At 46.0% G+C, this 19,824-nt stretch overlaps 1 protein-coding gene across 3 annotated transcripts in view; it reads left to right on the top strand.

The window, feature by feature from the left end:
* The window catches only part of FNDC1 (fibronectin type III domain containing 1), a 98,029-nt gene that overhangs the window by 37,302 nt on the left and 40,903 nt on the right, over positions 1-19,824 (top strand). For 2 of the 3 annotated variants that reach the window (XM_047769818.1, XM_047769816.1), the window contains 6 exons: positions 8,896-9,102; positions 12,593-12,691; positions 14,165-14,282; positions 15,499-15,686; positions 16,396-16,503; positions 19,444-19,632. In XM_047769818.1, the coding sequence (XP_047625774.1) occupies positions 8,896-9,102; positions 12,593-12,691; positions 14,165-14,282; positions 15,499-15,686; positions 16,396-16,503; positions 19,444-19,632 (909 nt within the window). The remainder of the gene's footprint in view (positions 1-8,895; positions 9,103-12,592; positions 12,692-14,164; positions 14,283-15,498; positions 15,687-16,395; positions 16,504-19,443; positions 19,633-19,824) is intronic. The other variant, XM_047769817.1, reaches the window with a different exon arrangement.

Genomic DNA, 19,824 nt, shown 5'->3' with positions numbered 1-19,824 from the left:
GGATTTTTGTGCCACAAACAGCCAAACGAAACAAAACCGTTGGAAGGGAGTGGTCCCAGGATGGTTGAGGCATATTTGCTTTGTTTCTGAGACAGTCCTGCTGGATTTTAAGGACCATGTCTGGGGGCACAGACGCTGGCAGCCTGGTGCCAGCCTGCGGGGCTGGCCTCTAAGTACATCGCCCCTTTCTACACCCCATGTGGAGTTGGCTTCCTCATCTGGTGGCAGCCTGAATGTCCCTGCAGAATCCTGGAAAGCAAGAAAGAGGAGTTCCTGTGAAGAACTGGACAGGGGACAGCAGAAATCTGAAACTGAGGGCACTTAGGATTGTTTGCTTTCAAAGTTAGTTTTGGGGATCCCGCTGTGGCACAATGAGATTGGCGGCGCCTCTGCAGCGCCAGGATGCAGGTTTGATCCCTGGCCGGGCATAGTGGGTTAAAGTCTCCCATCGTTGCCCCCGCGAAGTTGCACCTGCGGCTCAGATCTGGCCGGAGAAATCTCTATGCCGTGGGGAGGCCAGAAAAGAAAAAAAAAAATAGCAAAGTTAATTTTAAATGCTTACTAGAAGGCTCCCCCACTCGTTAACATTATTAGTAACGGGCATTGATTAGCTCGGGGGAGATCAAGTTTCTTGTTCTTGTTCTTTTTTTTTTTTTTTTTTCTCCTTTTCTTTTAAAACCTTCTCTCTTCTCTCAACCCGTGGAGAAGCAGCAACAATAGACGAATCCAGGCGACAGCTGAGGGGTTGTGTTCTGGTGTCTCTGAAGGATGATGAGATGTTGCTTGTCACCTTCATGCTCCCCTTGCTGTCCACACTGCTTCCCGGGGTGAGTCAGGCCGCCAGGCCGTGGGGAGACTCGGCTCTTCAGATAATCTTTCTTTTAATTAAAGTATAGTTGATTTACGATATTGTGTTAGTTTTGGGTGTACAGCAAAGTGATTCAGTTTTATATGTATGTGTGTGTATTTTTTCAGATTATTTTCCACTACAGGTTATTACAAGATATTGAGTTTAGTTCCTTGTGCTATACAGTAAATCCTTGTTGCTTATCTATTTTACTTGTATTAGTTTATAATCTGTTAATCCCATACTGGGGCCCTGAAACTCGGGTCGATGTAAGGGGGGTTGTGTGAGGAGTGGGTCTGGGGGGAGTGAGTGGACACACCTCCCCTGAGAGCAGCCAGGCCCTTGGGACCTTAGCTGGCATCTTCTGACGTCGGCGTTCTCGGGGCAGGAGTCTCAGATGGTGATTCCTGGCACCGCAAAACCTCCTTCACTGGGAATGACCGTGAGGTTCCCAAAGGCCCTTCTCCCAGACAGGTTCCATGCTGCAGGCACAGCCTGGCTGCTGGTGACACCAGCTCTGCAGCCACTGCGAGCTTCTGAACAAGGCAGAGAGAAGCAGGGCTATGGCTCCACAGGCTTGGGTTCCAGGCTGGTGCCTGCTGCTGTTTGGCTTCGAGATGCTCCCTTCATCTTCCCGAAACCCGCTTTCACCATCTGTAAATGGGGTACTATGGGTTACTGTCAAAAGCCTTACCTGGTAGGGGTCCAGTAGACTGTGAAGCTTAGTGTTGCTCTGACAGATCCTATTCCAAAATGGAGGCATGAGATTTCCTTTCTCTTTGTCAGTAAAGAGCTGGGCCCAGCCAATCACACAAAAACTCAGCCTGTAGTTAAACATACCGGGCTCCTTTATTACAGAGGAAAATGGGCCATTAAAGGAAGACTTTAGAGTATTTCAAATACTGGGGGGTGGAAGAAGCACTCTCAGCTTATCATGCAAAAAAAAAAAAAAGAAAAAAGAAAGAAAGAAAAAGTCACCTGGATGTGGACAGCCTCATATTTGAGAAGGTTTTCGATGTAGGATCTTTGGCAGTAAGTCCATCTCTTTTGCCCACATCTGGTTCTTTGAAATACATTTTATTTTCTCTTTTGGCCGCACCCTTGGTGTGCGGAAGTTCCCAGGCCAGGGATTGCACCCATGCGGCAACAGTGACAATGCCAGATCCTTAACCCACCGAGCCACACGGGAACTCCCTGAAACACATATTTTCAGGGCCCACTGTGTGTCAGACATCACAGAAAGCTCTGTGGCGTGACCACTGCTCACTTTTCTGGGTGAGAGCCGCCCATCCATCCAGTGAATCTGATAGACGAGGGATTTCGTTTTTGTTACGACCACAGACCCAGCAGACACTTACTGCACACTTGACAGATGCCCGTACGGTGTGAGGGGCTTTATGTGGGTTAGATTCTACTTAGTGTCCAGTGTGCCAGACACTACGTTACAGCGGAGGACACGGAGCTTCAGGGAGGATTCTCAAAGTGACACAGGCACTGGGAGGCAGAAGCAGATTCAGTTGCAGATTCAGACCTGACTTCAGGGCCCGTGGAAGCCCAGTGCAGAAGCTGCACGTCTAACTAGCACTCAGCTGTAAGAGGGCAAAGCAGCATGTGAAACTTAGGCTGTTTTTTTCCTTTGTGAAAAGAGCAGATTTTAACTCCTTACAATTTCAGAATACCTGCCCATTTGCATAGCTGGCTCCATGTCAGGAGAGGCGTTCTGACTCTGCCTGGCTTTCGGATGCTTGCTCTGGTCCTCGTGGTAATTGTCTCACCCAGCTGGCCGGCCGAGTGGACGGTGTGTAAGGAAGCACTGCAGGACTCCTGTGACCCACCAGCTCTGCACACAACCTACGGATGAGGCTGTACTCAGAGCGATGGGGGGAGGGTGTCCTGCCAAGTGTAAAATACAGCGGCCCTGGTGGATGTGAACGTGACTGCTTTTGGCAATTGGGGCTTCCTGTTTTCAAGATAAAAGACTTATAGGGATTTATTGGAAAATTTTCAGAAGGCTTCCGTGAGGCTATCGCACACGGCTTAGAGAAAACAGATAATTTCATTGCAAGTGAATTTGAACCATATGAATAGATTTTCTTCATGTGCGCATCCACTTACACAGGGACTCTCCCATGGTCTATAAAAAATCTATAAAGGCCGGTTTTTTTGGTTTTGTTTTGTTTTTTAAATGGACACACCTGCAGCATATGGAAGTTCCCAGGCTAGGGGTCGAATCAGCTGAGGTCTGCGCCACAGCCACCGCAATGCCAGATCGAGCCTCATCTGCACCCTACACCACAGCTCTTGGCAGCAGTGGATCCTTAACCCACTGAACGAGGCCAGGGATCGAACACGCATCCTCACAGAGACTGTTGGGTTCTTAACCCGATGAGCCACAATGGGAACTTTTTCAAGAAAGTAAATGTGCAAAATACTTAGAAAAAATTGTGTTTGAATTTTCTGTTTTTAAAATTATAGTCGATTTACAGTGTTGTGCCAAATTCTGCTACACAGCAGTGACCCAGTCATATATGTATGTATATATATATATATATATATATATATATATATATATATATGCATGCTTTTTTCATATTATCTTCCATATGTTCTATTCCAAGAGATTGGCCATAGTTCCCTGTGCTGTACAGAAGGACCCCATTTGGGCCTTAATATGGATGTAGCAATGTTGATTTATTCATTGTAACAAATGTACCACATTAATGCACCAGGGAAAACTGGCTGGGGTATAGGGGACCTCTCTGCGCTATTTTTCAGTAAATCTAACGCTATTCTAAAATCAAAGCTTACTTTTACATTTTATTTTGTATTTTGGCTGGCTTTTGTAAACTTGGAGATTTAAAAGGTAGAGGGCTGGGTGGCGGGGGTGCCATTCCCGTTTCACTCTAGTTTCAGAGTCAGTGGCTTCCGAGCTGTCTGGGGACAGTTGTCTAGGACAGATGTCGGGGAGAGGCCTTCTCTGGTTCATCAGCTGCCTGCCGAGTATTCCATCCGGTCCATGAACACTGCCCCCTGACCCAGCCATGCCACTGTAATGCTTGCTGTGCAAGGCGTTATGCTCACCTGGAAGGGGGCCTGTCCAGCTCAGAAGCCTGGTTTCACTTTGATTCGCAGAAGAGGTTGGGTGGTTGGTGGGATGCAGATGGAGAGGGGCGGGCATGCATGGAGGATTGCTGGTTGGATGAGAACAGAACTTGGCCTCAGAGTGGCTGAGTTCAGGTCACTTCTTGGCACTTTGCTGTGTGGCCTAGGGTCAGTTATTTCACCTTTTGAAGGTTACTTTTCTCAGGGGCATTATGACATGGCACCTGCTTACCTGGGAAATGTTGGAAGGACCGTTAAAATAGACCCCTTGAGAGCTTGTGACAACGGGTACAGTCTGCATAGTACAGGCAGCGTGGTTGGTGCTACGGACTAGCCTCAGCCTGTTCCCGAAGCTTGTGTAGCAGGCCTGGCCTCGTTCTCGAACCCTGGTGCGGAGGGTTAGACAGCCGCCTGGAGCCCTGGGGGAAAGCTCATACAGGCTGGGGGATGTTTGGTGGCTTGGCCTGGCCTGGCATGGGGCAGGACCGCAGGCAAAAACGTGTGCCATCCGAGACCGAGCTCCTTGTCCTTGGAGCCCACCCCTCCTTCTTCCTGTCACTTGAGGAAATTCCAGTGGTCTTTTGCTTGTGAGTGTTGTTTTCACAAGTGTGCTATTGAGTGTCAGGGGCTGTTTGTCCTGGAGCACAGCCCTCCAGGCCTCCCCACGGTCCTGCGGTACCAGCGCTCCCCACAAACTCTGTTTCCACTGTGAGAAGGAGGCTGGGCGGGTCCCAGGACCGAGGCAGAACCACAGAGAGGGGAAGGCCATTGCTGTGGAGTAATCTGCTTTTGAGCTGACTCCTGTGAGATGTTTGTGCGTGTGTTCGGTGGGTTTGCCCGTCTTGCAGGAGGTCCTTCCAGAACTCCTGTGCTGATGTGTGGCTTTCCGCAGTGGAGAGGGGCGTGGGGGTGTCACGCGGGGCTGTAGACCAGGAGCTGTGGAGGGCAGTCCTGAGGCCATGCAAGGGGATGAGAGCGGGCAGACACCCGGCACGCACACTGCTGCCCCCGGGGGAACAGACAGACAGACTGCGGCCGGCGTGTGGGTGGGGGGACACCCGCCCATCTCACCCGGGAGGAGAAGCGGCGCAAATGGCCTGTGGCAGCTTGAACAGAAGTCCTTTCTCAGCCTCTCAGTGCTAAGGTTCCCTTGAGGAGGTTTGAGCTTTTCCTTAACGTAAAATAAGCCTCGTGTTTTGACAGCGGAGATCATCTGCACCGATAGGCTTTTTCAAACATAATCCTGGCCCTTCCCAAAGCTGGACACCCGAAACCACACACCAGCCTCAGGGGGTGCGCCTCCGAGAGGCCGTGGCATCGCTCATGAGAGGGGCTTCCATAAAAGCGGGTTTTTTGGATGGGGATGGTTTGTATTGGAGGCCCGTAGAGTAAAATTATGACTTAAAGAATGTAAAGAGGCTGAAGCCAAGTTTCCGGCTCCCTTTAAAATGTCCTCTCTCGACCCCTGTTCCCCCGCTTATGGCTCAGGTAAAGTTTATTTCATAACTTTGCATCAATCTGGAAATGACGCCAACACTGTTCCTGAAAAGGTAAACTTGATTATGTGTTTTGTTCTGATGAAGTCCTCCAAAAATGTGCTGACTTTAAACACCCAACCAGAGCTTCATTGAGACTAAACATGCAGCTCCTTATCCAGATTTCGCTTTTCATAAGTCGTTTTTTGCAAGAATATTTCCCTCATTTATTAAAAAAAATATTCTTACCCTAGCCCCACACAAAGCCTGTTCAGCAGTGACACAGGCTGATGAAGAAATTCATGTGGCGGAGTTCCCGTCGTGGCGCAGTGATTAATGAAACCGATGAGCAACCGTGAGGTTGCGGGTTCGATCCCTGCCCTCGCTCAGTGGGTTAACGATCCGGCGTTGCCGTGAGCTGTGGTGTAGGTCGCAGATGCGGCTCGGATCCTGAGTTACTGTGGCTCTGGTGTAGGCCGGTGGCTACAGCTCCGATTCAACCCCTAGCCTGGGAACCTCCATATGCCGCAGGAGCAGCTCAAGAAATGGCAAAAAGACAAAAAAAAAAAAAAAAAATTCATGTTGCCAGTCACCCACAGGTAACTCACACACTTAACAAGATTTGGCAGCCTGGATCTTTCTAGAAACATCGTGTCACATCGTTATGAGTATGAAGCAAGAGACCCCCCCTTGGGAAATTGTGAGAAAAGTCAATTCATAGGATTAATGTAGGAACTCATAGAATTTATCAACTCATGGGATTAACACAGGACCTCAGTTGATACTTAATCAATGCTGTACCATTAATGAGTTGGGCTATTAGTAATGAACACTTTTGGTAAGTTTTTTTTTTAATTGAAGTATAGTTAATTTACAGTGTTGGGTTAGTTTCAGATGTACAGCAAAGTGATTCAGTTTTATGTGTATTTGTGTATATACTCACCCACGTGTGTGTGTGTGTACATGTGTGTGTGTGTGTGTGTAAGCTATCCTTTTCAGGTTCTTTTCCATTATATGTTATTACAAGATATTGAATAGAGTTCCCTCTGTGCTATACTGTAGGTCCTTGTTGTTCATCTATTTTATATAAAGTAGTGCGTATCTCTTAATTCCAAACCCCTCACTTGGTTCCCACCCCAACCCACCATCCTCTTCAGTAACCATAAGTCTGTTTTCTCTGAGAGTCTATTTCTGTTTTATAAACCAGTTCACTGGCGTCAGTTTTTAAGATTCCGCATATAAGTGATATCATGTGATATTTGTCTTCCTCTGACTTCCTTCGCTGAGTATGATAACCTTTAGGCCCATTCGTGTTGCCGAATGGCATTATTTCCTTCCTTTTTTATGGCTGAGTCATGGTCCGTTGCATATGTATGTATATGTACCACATCTTCTTTATCCATTCATCTGTTGATGGACGTTTGGGTCGATTCCCTGTCTTGGCCATTCTAAGTAGTGCTGCAGTGAAACTTGGGGTGTATGTAACTTTATGAATTAGAGTTTTCTCCAGATATATGCCCAGGAGTGTGATTGGTAGATCTTACGGCAACTCTGTTTTTAGTTTTTAAAGAAACCTCCATCCTATTCTCTGTAGTGGCTGCCCCAATGGCGTTCCCACCAACGGGGGGGAGGGTTTGCTTTTCTCCACATCCTCTCCAGCATTTACTATTTATAGCCTTTTTAATGATGGCCATTCTGACAGATGTGAGGTGGGCAGATTATTTTCTTCTGAAACGTAGAGATGAGCATATTTTTCATTTGCATAATTCCTCTAACTTTTATAGAGGCTAGACGTTGGCATAAGAGCCCACTTCCAAACTTGGAATAAAACTGAAATCAGTTTAGTATAACCTCAATGGAAGTGGCTATACTCACACACAACAAAGTTTGTTTGAATGCACAACAAAGTTTTTTTATAACAAAGGTTTTCATATAATTAGTTCAGTTACTACACTATTGGATAAAACACAGAAAATCTCAATAAAATCACTACTTTTGGATTGGGGAAAATATTTGTTGAGCCATTATGTGCTCTTCTTTTAGCAGCCTTTAGGAATGCGGGTGCCCAATGACTAAGTGGGTAATGCCAGCTAAGATGCAAGACATTCCTTTTAGTTTGATTCATTGGAGCCAGGTGTCCAGCTTTTTGGAATAACTATCTCCAGTGGTTAATTATTTATTGTGCTATATAGTGCTGAAATATTAGCTTACGTGAGAATTTTCCAGTCTAATAAAATTAGTCTGAATTGATGATGTGGTTGGTGGATGGTGGAGGAAGCGTGCCTGGGAGGTACCTGGCTTACACAACACGGGAGACACACACCTGGAGACGCACATCCAGGTAACTGGATCCTCAAAGAGGGCTGGAATGTGGCGCACTGTCCGGACCAGGTAGTGGCGTCATCACAGTTTATAGCTCTTATTCCCAAACTTATCAGCCCCTGATGTAAAAGCAGAACTTGGAACACTGAGTATTGACCACACGCATGGCTTGGTTCGAGAATGTTGACAGTGAGAGTGAGTCTAGAGATTGATGAATTTACTAAGGGGATTTCTTGAAACAGATTAGCTTAGCAGGAAGGCAACAGCAGACCCTGGAAGTAGCAGCAGGGCTTGTCTGAAGGACACATAAGAAAATTTAAGATCAGGGAGTTCCCGTTGTGGCGCACTGGTTAACGAATCCGACTAGGAACCATGAGGTTGCGGGTTCGATCCCTGCCCTTGCTCAGAGGGTTGGGGATCTGGTGTTGCCGAGAGCTGTGGTGTAGGTCGCAGATGCGGCTCGGATCCCGAGTTGCTGTGGCTCTGACGTAGGCTGGCAGCTACAGCTCCGATTGGACCCCTAGCCTGGGAACCTCCATATGCCGCGGGAGCGGCCCAAGAAATGGCAAAAAGACAAAAAAAAAAAAAAAAAGAAAGAAAAAGAAAAGAAAAGAAAATTTAAGATCAAAAGCAGAAGGTGGTATTTAGCTCTCAGTGATTCAACATAAAGACAAGGAAAGTCCTTTTCTTTTCTTTTCTTTTTTCTTTTCTTTTCTTTTCTTTTTTTCCCAACCTCATACTGGAAAAGCTTCCAGGGGACAGTTAAAAATAGCATGTAAGTGTCTTTGCTATGGTTTACACTGACCTTTCAGTTCCACCAGAGGATATACAGTTGTGGCTTTAAGGGCGCAAGAGGAAATAGATGAAAAGGAACCTTGTACGGCATCTAAGATTTCTGGCGGTTTCTAAGAAACACGGTATGTTTTCACTTTAGGTCCTTGGGCCCTGGGTCTGAAATGCGGGGAAGAATGGGTACACGGAGGGGTGATACCCACGGGGGGAAATGTTCTTTCTAGAACTGGTGACTAAAAATAGCTGTTTCAGCCCAGCTGCTAATGGTTGCGGTTCCGTCTGGGACCTGCTTTCCGTCCTCGATGGTGAGCTCGGGGCTGTGCTGTTTCACGCTTTCTGTGTCGTGTCCTCTTTAAGAAAAGGACGTGCCCAACAAGCCCTTGCGGGTCCGAGTCCGATCCTCCGACGACCGGCTGTCCGTGGCGTGGAAGGCGCCGCGCATGTCTGGAGCCAAGAGTCCACGCAGGTCGCGGGGGTTCCTTCTGGGCTACGGGGAGAGTGGCCGGAGGATGAACTACGTTCCGCTGACAAGAGATGAGCGAACACACGAAATTAAAAAGCTGGGTGAGTTTCATGTTCATCGCTGTTCGATGTTTGAATGATCTCCGCGATCAGTTCAGTAAATCGAAGCTCTTCGGTGACGGAACATTGTATTTCAGCTGTATTGTTCATTTTCTGGGTATTAAAATTAATCAGCAATTTACTTTTCGTCCCGCCCTCCGTTCGCGCCCCAGTGCCCATCGGCGGCTTCTGGATCCAATTGCCGATCCCTTGACCCAACTGCTGCTTCTGAATGTGGGGGGATGGGGTGGTGGCGGCTGATGTTTTTCCCATCCTGGCTCTGCATTCATCCTTTTGCTCTTTTTTTTTCTTTTTAGGGCCGCACCTGAGCATGTGGAAGTTCCCAGGCTAGGGGTCCAGTCGGAGCTACAGCTGCCTGCCTATACCACAGCCACAGCAACTAGATCTGAGCCGCTTCTGCCACCTACACTACAGCTCATGTCAATGCTGGATCCTTGACCCACGGAGCAAAGCCAGGGATGGAACTCACATCCTCCTGGATCCTAGTTGGGTTGGTTTACTGCTGCGCCACTATGGGAACTCCCATCCTTTTGCTCTTGAAGCTTCATCCTAGATCCTAGGACACTGGTCCCCTTGAGATGAAATGTGGGGGCAGCTGGTCAAGCCTCCCCTCCCTCCTCTTTGCAAACCCACAGTGGGTGAAGGAGGCAGCTGTGGAGGTCGAGGGGACATTGGCTGTGACCGGGAGAGATGATGAGCTTGGTTGCTTGGCTTGAGGCCTGACCTCTGCTGGTCTTGCTCATCTACAGGCAGGGACAGTGGACATGGGCCATGCTCCCGGCGGACAGCAATGATCCCTGGGCGTGGAGAGTCTGCCAGCAGCTGCCACACTCCTGCCTCTCTCCCTTCATGTAACCCCTCCTCTGCTTGATGAGTTTGGCAGGAGGCACTGGGGAAGCGTGGCGTAGCCCATTGCTCTGGCCTCTGGGGGATGCTGGGCTGCAGAAAACGCATTCGGCTCTGCTCCTCTGTGCCTGAGTGGTGAGGGCCTGGGCTGCTGGGGCAGCGGGCTCTGCCCGACTCTGGGGTCAGTCTTAGATGATGTGCCTGGTTGCTTGGTTTGAGGCCTGACCTCTTGCCCTGTGTTCTCCAGTTTAGTCTGTAGCCACAGTAGATATTTTGGGCCCCACAGCTGCTTCTTGTGTTGCTTCCTGAGTGGACTAGCGTTCAGGCTGGGAAGAGGGTGTGATTTGCCGGTCCCCCCGGGACTCCTGTGTGTGGTGGTCAGGCGTGGCCGGGCTCCCAGCACATGTGATGTGGGCTGCAGATGGAGAAGAGGGGCAGGCCACAGGCGAAGCACAGAGGAGGGCGGAGAGCGGGAGGAGGTCTGAGCGACGTGCACAGGTCGCAGATGAGCAGCCAGAGGGGCCCCAGGTGCCTGCTTGGTTATGAGAGGTAAGATCTTCTCTCAGACACAAGAGGGATGGGCAGGTGATGAGAACTGAGACGAGAGATGTGATGGAGGAGGCAGAGGAAGGGAGGGAGAGAACCAGGAGGAGAGTTGCCAGGGTCTCAGCAGCCAGGATGCTCAGGAGGCAGCCAGGATGCAGGGTGCCAGGGCTGGGATGCTGTCTTACTGCAGCACATACGGTCCCTTCGAGTTCACCTTGGGCCATGGTGACTTGGAAAGCAGAGCAAATCAAGAAGCTGGGCATTCGGAAAACCCAAGAACTTTAAGAAACACATTGCAAATGAGTCAGTTGTGGGAAATCATTCTTTTCTTGGTGGTTCTTGATAAATGATGAGCCACTGCTTTTCACATTTAGTTGTTTATATATGTTCCTGCATTGCGAGGCTGAATGACAGAGGGTTTTTCTCGTTGTGATTGTTGATGTTTGGGGTGCTTGTCAGAAGCACTAAGAAATGAGCAGATCTGAAGGGGCTCTGATGTTGAGAAGGTTTGTCTCGTGTTCTGTGAATCCAAGTGTTACAAGCTTGATTCTTCCCTTTTATAAAACCTACATTTCAAAATTCTCTGATGGGATAAGATGCGAGAGCCTTAGCTAAATAATGGACTCATGTCACAGTGTGAATTTCACCTGCCCTTTGTGTCTGTCTGTTTATCGACATATAGATCTATCCATCTATCTACCTATCTATAGATCTATCTACCTATAGATCGATGTGTCTGTCTACATAGATCTATCTACCCAGCTATAGATCTATATGCTTTTCTATAGATCTATCTGTCCATCTACCTATAGATCTGTCTATCTATCTATTTATAGATCTAGCTAGCTAGCTATGGAGAGAGAGAGAGAGAGAGCGCGCGCGAGCGCACACAGGTTGTCAGGTGTTATCCCTTCCCGTGAAAGCTGATTGGTCTAGAGAAGTTCACTTTGCATAAACAGGGCTCTCTGTATGAGTTTCTTGAACACAGGTCTCCTTTTATGTTTAACTTGACATGCTGTTTGTAAAACCAACAGGTTTATTTTCCCATTGTCCTATGGCGGTTTGCAGTTCCTCCAGACAGGACACCAGTGTTAGAAGTTTCCTTTAGGATTTTAGTGCTGCCTTGTTAATGTGCTCAGGTATTACTTGATGACATAACTCCGCCTTAGAAGTATGTCAGGTTACCTCGCTTTTATTTTTGAATTGCTCAAGGCTACTCTAGGAAACTAGGCTGATAGAGCCTGGAGCTAAGCATCACCAACCTTAGATTTAGGGGGAATTATGAGCCCGTCTTAGGGGTGTGACTTTGGCCAAGTCCATCCATTTTTATGGCTTTCTGCCCTTATTTGTAAAATAAGGAAGTCAGATTGGAAGATAGCCAGGGTTTCGCCCGGGGCTCAGACTCTGGGATTCCCTAGTACTTGAGAGATGTTCTAGTTCATGGTTGTAATTCGTTCCCAAGTGTTGTTTCAAGCTTAGTTTAAGTTGGGTATTCATGGGCCCCATACACAATTTGGGGGGTGGAGGTGATTATCTGAAAGAACAATCCAGAAATAAAGGATAAGCTGAAATTCCTCCACTTGCTCTTAGCTAATCTTCAGAGATCCCGTTCTGAAGATCCTAGTTCAAAGAGCACAGCATCCCGCCCGGGGTTGCTGGCCTGGGACACTGGCTGTTCTTGCCTCTCTCCTTTTTGATGACACATAAAACCAGAGGCACCTCCTCCTCTCTATTTTGGAGGTAAAAAGTGGGGGAATTAACGTGGGTAAATATATTATTCTTTTCTTTTGTAAACATGGTTCATCTTTCTTTGATGCTAATGAGAGAAAAACCCATCCCTCCCCCCGCCCCCCCGCCAGGAACTGTAGGTAAAAATCACTTCCACATTTCCCAGCATCATAGTGTTCTTCTTGAGTTTCGTTCCTACAATTCTTGGTCTCACCTTAGGTTGTCTTGAGTAACCTGGGAAGCCCAAGAGAGGGAGAGGGGAAGGAGGTGAGGGGAGGGCACACCGACAAGCAGGGATGTGCAGTCCAGAAAACCAGCTGCAGAACCTCATCCCTTGCTCGTTGGTCCGCAGCCTCTGAGTCGGTGTACGTGGTCTCCCTGCAGTCCATGAACTCCCGGGGGCAGAGTCAGCCCGTCTACAGGGCTGCCCTGACGAAGCGGAAGATTTCAGGTATGTCTTTGAGGATGCGTCTGGTCCAGCCACAGTCGAATGCCTTGTTTCCCAATGATGCTACCTGGGCGACGAAGTACGTGAATTTTACGGAGTAGGAAAGGAAACAGCAGGGCTGTCTTGGCATGTGTCTTTCTGTTATACTCAGAGGCTAGCAGTGTTCTTGGGATGAAATCTATCTCTGCCTATTTTAAATGGCTTCAGATGTGCCATGACAGCAGTGCCAAGCGCTTAATCCATTTAAAGGCACCGTGTGATGCAGATGTACGTTGTCCTTGGTGATAGACTGGGAACAAGGAGAGACAAAGAAGGGTAGGTGTGGAGGGGGCAGCAGACAGGGTATGCAGGCAAACTTTACTAAAATTGCCTAAAAATGGCATTGAGAAGAGCGAGAAAAGATGTAATAGTGGCTTGCTGATAGCCTGATCATTGGCCACTTCCTAAGGGATACTTTTTTCCACATCCATTCACAGATATGTTTTATATCAATCCTACAGTGACAAATGACATATACCTTCTCTGGATCAGGTGCCTTAATTTAAAGAGGCAACCTATAGCATAGTTATTTTCATGAATTCACAATTCGAATTATATATTATTATTATGTTATTATATACATTTACCTATATGATACTTTTACATTGATAATTATTATTATAAGTCCCACATCTATGATCTTTCTCTTATTATTCATTAATTGCTGCTCCAGAAGTCCTTGTATCATTTTCCTAACAGGCTTCATATTTCTACCTTCTCCTGCTTGTAGTGAAAGCCACTTGCTTTGGAAACATCGTCCCTGATAGGTGAAAAGAAAAACAACAACAACAACAAAAAAACAAAGCAAAAACCTCTAGGAGACTAAAAAGCAAAACTGAAGACATCTTGTGAATCTCAGTGTTAGGGGCTGCACAAAAACTCTAAGCTTTGTGACTTTCATGTGTTCCATTGGAAACTGACAAACTAAATTCTTTTTTCTATCTGAATATTAATTTTATTCTTGGACTCACATATTCTAAGTTGGGAGGACATAGGACTCCATGTGACTTGTGCAGTTGTTGAACCAGAATTCTTATTTCATGCCCGAATTGCCTAGAAAATGCTCTGAATTGAGCTTTGCTTCCCCTAAACTTTTGCTTCCTGTAAAAATTGTATCACCTTCCAGAAACTTGCAGTGTACATTAAGAAAATGCTGAAAGATTTGGAGTATCTCTGACCAAGGCACATCACCTCCTTTTGTGCTACTGTGCTTAGATCGACTGGGTTGGGCTGCTTAGAGTGTGCTTAAGAAGAGGAAGAGTAGAGATTTGTGTTTTTCTGCATTGACCAATCAGATAACCACTGGACTTTCTGTTCACTTCATTTCATCTACATCGAGCACAAGCAATTTAAAACATAAACTCTGGGGACCAGTGGGTCCCAGGGCAGAGCCTGTGGTTGGGGAGGGTCCTGCCACGTGCACTGTTGTCATTGCAGAAGAGGATGACCTGGGCGTGCCCGAGGACATCAACGTCCGAGTTATGTCGTCACAGTCTGTGCTGGTGGCCTGGGTGGACCCTGCTTTGGAAAAACAAAAGAAAGTTGTTGCATCCAGGTACTTTTCCTTCCTTCTTCGGCTTTATTTTATGTATGAGAGATGTAGTTTTCCTGGCCCCGAAGAGCCGTGTATTTATTTGCATGATTGTGTTTGCCAACGTATGTGAGTGGTTTTGCAGCTGACTCGGAGACCACTCTGTGACCACCTCGCTGCCTGTTGCCCACACATTGGCCTCTCGTGCGAGACACACATCTCATTGGTCTGGAGTCTTGTCTTGTGTCTGGAATTTTCCTGGATTGTGTTATCTTTTTTTTTTGCCCCCATTTCTGTTTTGCTTTATCGAACGAATGTTCTGTTCACTCCCAGAGGATGTGGGTCTCTCCTGGGGGGAGTCTTAGTATCTTCCTGTTGCCTGGGACGCGTGGCAGCAGGAGGGGCCTATAGAGAGGGGTGGGCATTTGTCTAAGGCCCTGCACACAGTCCGTCCTCCTCAGTCTTCAAACACTGAATTGCTTCCTGTCCAGCTCATCTGTGCAGAACAACAGGTGCTGTATTTTAAGGAGCTGTGACTTTATGCCAGTTTGGTTTCTGCATTCATTTGCAACAGCAACAAAAGAAAAACCAGTCCTAAGGTTAAAATAATTTTTGTGCTAAAAAGGCCACTGGCGAATGCCCTTTCTAGTTAGAGGGAGATTAATACAGTCATAAAAATGTTGTGTGTTAAACGACTAAGTAGTGTATACAGCCAAGAGGAAGCCAAAGATTGGGTGGTTTAGTCATTGCGTATTAATTTTTGAATCTATTTGCAACCAGGAGAAGTGAATATATTTTAGAAAGTGATCGGATCTGGCATTGCTGTGGCCGTGGTGTCGGCTGGCAGCTACAGATCCAGTTCGACCTCTAGCCTGGGACCCTCCATATGCCACGGACGTGGCCCTAAAAAGACAAAAACAAAACAAAATAAGGCAACGGTCTCCCTTCTAGCCCTTCCTTTTCATCTTTGCCTGATCTTTTAAACAAGAAAACCTTTTGGTGTTGACAAGATACCAAGCTCCATCTTTTCCGGGCTACTTTAGACCCCTCTTCTTGGAACTTAAGTAGATTCTTTGAACCAATAACGAAATCCAAAGCCTGGAATTTTCTCCTCTTTGATTTCTCTCCTTAGCCCCGAAAGTCATCACGGGGAAGGGGAAAGCACCAAGGAATCCAGTGTTCGGCCGCAGAGAAGTGGTCGGTCAGCGAGGTGTGTTGTGGCCTTGTGTTTTTCTTCCAGACAGTACACAGTGCGCTACCGAGAGAAGGGGGAGTCGGCGCGGTGGGACTACAAGCAGATCTCCAACAGACGCGTGCTGGTCGAGAGCCTGATCCCGGACACCATGTATGAGTTTGCAGTGCGCATTTCGCAGGGCGAGAGGGATGGCAAATGGAGTACATCTGTCTTCCAGAGAACACCCGAATCTGGTCTGTATTCCAAATGGCCTTTGGACTTTCACCCTGGGAATTAGCCCTAGAAGAAGACTTAAAGACTGTTTAAGAAGCCAGTAGTGATAAAGGCCAGCAGAGGCATTTTTTAAAGCAACGTTAACCCTACATCTCAGAAGTATTCTTCTGTGTATGAACACAAAGAAGTTTCCTTGGGTCCATGTTTTATCCCCCACTGGCTGTTTTTGTGAGCATGTTATTCTGACATGCGGAGCACATTAAAACCATGGGGCACCTCCATACTCTCCCGCTGTGCATGTCCATGGCTCCCCTGCATAGGAGAGACCCTTCTTTCTCAAGGCTGAGGTTGTGTTTGAGTCTGGAGGAGAAACAGGGAGGATATGCAAGGCTGCAGTTGTTTTCTTTTAAACTGTGTCTTTTAAAACTTTGTTCGAAAGGAGTTGCAACTGGATTCTAACCTCCTTTGTACATTTCACTATTCAGCAACGGGCGAGAGTCTGAATTCCTAAAAGCCTGTGCCTAGATATGTCCAACCTCACTCTGTGAGTTAGTAAAACTGACAGAAATCACTCTATACCCAAAGAACAAGTGGGGAAGATTCTCTCGTGTGTGATAAAAAGGCATACAGTAGCTCTTCCGTGAAAAATGTGCATGGGGGACCATATGTTGTTTGCTTTTAGAATATCCATAAGGGCATTTTTAAACCTTGGATCCTTGTCCTTTGTAGCTCCCACCACAGCTCCTGAAAACTTAAAGGTCTGGCCAGTCAATGGCAAACCGACAGCTGTCACTGTAGCTTGGGATGCACTGCCTGAGACCGAGGGGAAAGTGAAAGGTAGGAACCTTGTTATGTAAAGATAAGGTGCGTGTAGGAGTGAAATACCCCAAAGAGAGCCGTGGACATTGACCCTGATACGCGCCGGTTCTCATCACAGGCTTGGTCACTGTAAAAGCAATAGGGAAGCAACATACGTATAAGGGGTGCTAACCCAACGGAGTAGCATATTTCATGCAGGGTTTTCATTGTCAGTCAGATCCAGGCAGTCATGAAGATGACTTTTTTTTCATCTTGCTTGCATGCGGGGATTTTGCTGCTGCTGGCAGGAGGAATGTTTTTCATCGGATGGGTGTGAGATAATAGCCGCCAACCCACCCAAATGACACCTTGTTTTTCATGCTATGGGTCTTTTCATTGAGTCAGTAGGAGTGAGCAGGAACCCCATGCGACTGTAAATATCTTGAATGGGACTATACATATTTAATAGGCTTGAAAGTCAAGTAATTAAAAATCAAATTTTAAATAGATTTTTTTCCCATGTGTCAGCATTTTGAACAATTAAATTTTTTTTTTTTTTGGTTGAGGAAAATATGACCTTTAAATAGAAAAAACAGTGTAGATTAAAAAAAAAATCTAAACAGAATAAACTATTCACAACTAGTCACATTTTAAAATAGTCTGTTGAGGATATAAAATAAAAGCATAAATAAGTTCTTTTTAATGCAAAAATATTCAAGAACCTTTCAGAAGTCTATTTGGAGACATTGAAAAGGATGGTGTTGTTTTTCTCTCAACATTGCCTACACAGCTGTATTCTAGGAGTTCCTGTTGTGGCTCAGCAGGTTAAGAACCTAACATAGTCTCTGTGAGGACGCAGGTTCAATCCCTGGCCTCACTCAGAGGGATAAGGATCCAGCTTTGTTGCAAGCTGTTGCATAGGTCACAGATGAGGCTCGGAGCCAGCGTTGCTGTGGCTGTGGTGCAGGCCTTCAGCTACATCTCTGATTCATCCCCTAGCCTGGGAACTTCCATATGTATTCCAAGGGCACTTTTTTTTTTTATTGGTGCTTGACTTTTGGAAGAAAACTTTAAGCTTAATATGAAAAGTTTGTGTAAGCTTAAGGAAATTCAGAAAATTATGACTAATCTCCCTTGAGAATTTCTTAATTGAAAAAAATGGAATGGTTCTCTTTTGTGTTCAACCGTGGAAGTCATATTTGCTGACCTATAAGAATCTCTTTTCACGGAACAGTAGAACTTATAATATTTGCTAAATGTAATGCTTTCTCATTCCCCAGATTTTAAAAGAATATCCTGTACTATCCTTGCTGATTTTTTTCAGGGGAATAAATCAGAAACAAATGAAGAGAAGAAATAGTTGGCCCCTTTTAGTCCTTCTTCTTATGACAGTTTGAACATTGGCTTCTCTATTATTGTCATGATGCTGAAAAGGCTTCTGAAAATTGAATAAAGATGTTTTAGCTGACTATCTTTTTAGTTATATAAAAAAGTCAATTATTGCTCCTTTAGTGACCTTGTAACTGTGCTACTTTTTCTTTTCCTCTCTCACATCTTTGTTTCTATTTATAATGTTTGGGCAAAAGAAACTCCTGGTAGTCAGTTACATGTCGCCAGAGGTAGTAACAGCTACTGAGCTTTTACGTCTGGAAGAACTCACATTCCTCACTAACCTAAAGCTGTCACGGTGGGATTGCAAATTCGCAGATCTCCTGGGGCATCTTTTTACGTCTGAGAAATATAAAACATTATAGAAGAATATACTTTGACATGGTTAAATTTTTTCCAGATGCATCGAATCCATAAAAAAAAAATCTGCATTACCAAATTTTATAGAAAGTGGGTTCTTCTAATTCTTACTTTTGACCACCACAAATGACTAGTTTGTTCATTTGCAACAGGAAAAGAATGCTGGGGTTTGGGGGTTTTTTTGTTGTTGTTTTTTCTTCAGAAAATGCTGCAAAAGCATTTTTGGTTGAAAGTTTTTTAATTAATGTGCTTTTTAAAGATTAGCTCTTAGGAGAAACAAACCAAACCCAAACAAAAGATTAGGATCTTAGGGAAAAGAAGCATGCTCCCCCAGGAAATATGATAATTACTTGGTCCTTCTGTCATTCAGCTTATTTTTCTTGGTTAATGCCTACTGATATTAATTTGATAAGTTTTGCAAATCTTGAGTTCACTGGCAGGAAAATCGGCATGATGGTTTTTAGTTGAAGGTGAAGGTTTGCTTTAAGATGTGGCTTCCTTCTGTTGCAGTATTTCTAGCATAGAGATATATTCGTTCGTCAGACTGAATTTGCTGTGATTTTCAGAGGTCCAGGGCATTCTCTGTGTGTAGCTCTAGCCAGTCATGGATGGGAACCTCAGACAGCACATTAATCTACGACTCAGCAACTTTTTCTCCCAGTTTTAAGTGCTGTGAAAAATCCTCCTCTGAATATCTTAAGAACTTCTATAATTCCTCCAAAAGTGAAAGTGTGTTCCCCATATGGAATTGATCTGGCTTCATGTACAGATACCAATAATCCAGATAATTAAAATGAAACTCACACAGGTGTCGGCAGCTCTATAGCATCCGTTCCTAGAAGCTGCCATTCTCGTATCCTGTGGTTTCTTCTCTTCTGGATATAGTCTGTCGTCGTAAATTAGTAAGTAAAGCAGAAGGAAGAAAAAACCCAAACACAATGTAAATATTTTTGGTAAATTATATCAAGCCTGGCCTCCTGGGGTCCATATGCTTCGTTCGCTGTGAATGGAAGCTTGCCAGCGGATCGACTCCGCAGGCCTGTCTGGTAGCCCAAGCTGCTCGCTCACCTCCTGCTGTGTCTTTATGCTCCAGCTGCTGACTTGGCGGGCATCGCTAGAGTATGAATTTTAGTAATGCACGTTCTAATTCATCCTGCCCATACAGTCTGTCTGCTGGACTCAGGACTGTTTTCAGTTTCCTCCTTCCAACAGTCTGCCAAATCATTTCAGAATACATTCTTTCATACGCCCCGGCTCTCAAACCCTTCGGAGCAAAGTCCCTCACCTATCCTGGAGAGACAACCTCTGCCCTCGTGGATGGTCTGCAGCCTGGGGAACGCTATCTTTTCAAAATCCGGGCCGCAAACAGAAGAGGACTGGGGCCTCATTCCAAAGCCTTCGTTGTCGCCATGCCAGCAAGTAAGCATTGTGTGTTCGTGGCTGTCTTTCCCTCCCTCTTCATTACTGCTCACTGTGCCCTGCTACTTTGAATCATGCTCTTGGGGTTAGAACTGCTCTGTTGGTGAATGTGGGGGTTAATTGATTTCTAAAAGATTTTTCTGCTCCCGTTAGAGATTGGTCTCCCCACCCACACGAAAATGTTATTGGTTG

Source organism: Phacochoerus africanus, chromosome 2 (assembly GCF_016906955.1).
Source record: "Phacochoerus africanus isolate WHEZ1 chromosome 2, ROS_Pafr_v1, whole genome shotgun sequence".
In the NCBI taxonomy this organism is placed as follows: Eukaryota; Metazoa; Chordata; class Mammalia; order Artiodactyla; family Suidae; genus Phacochoerus; species Phacochoerus africanus.
This window is presented reverse-complemented; position numbering and strand designations above follow the sequence as displayed.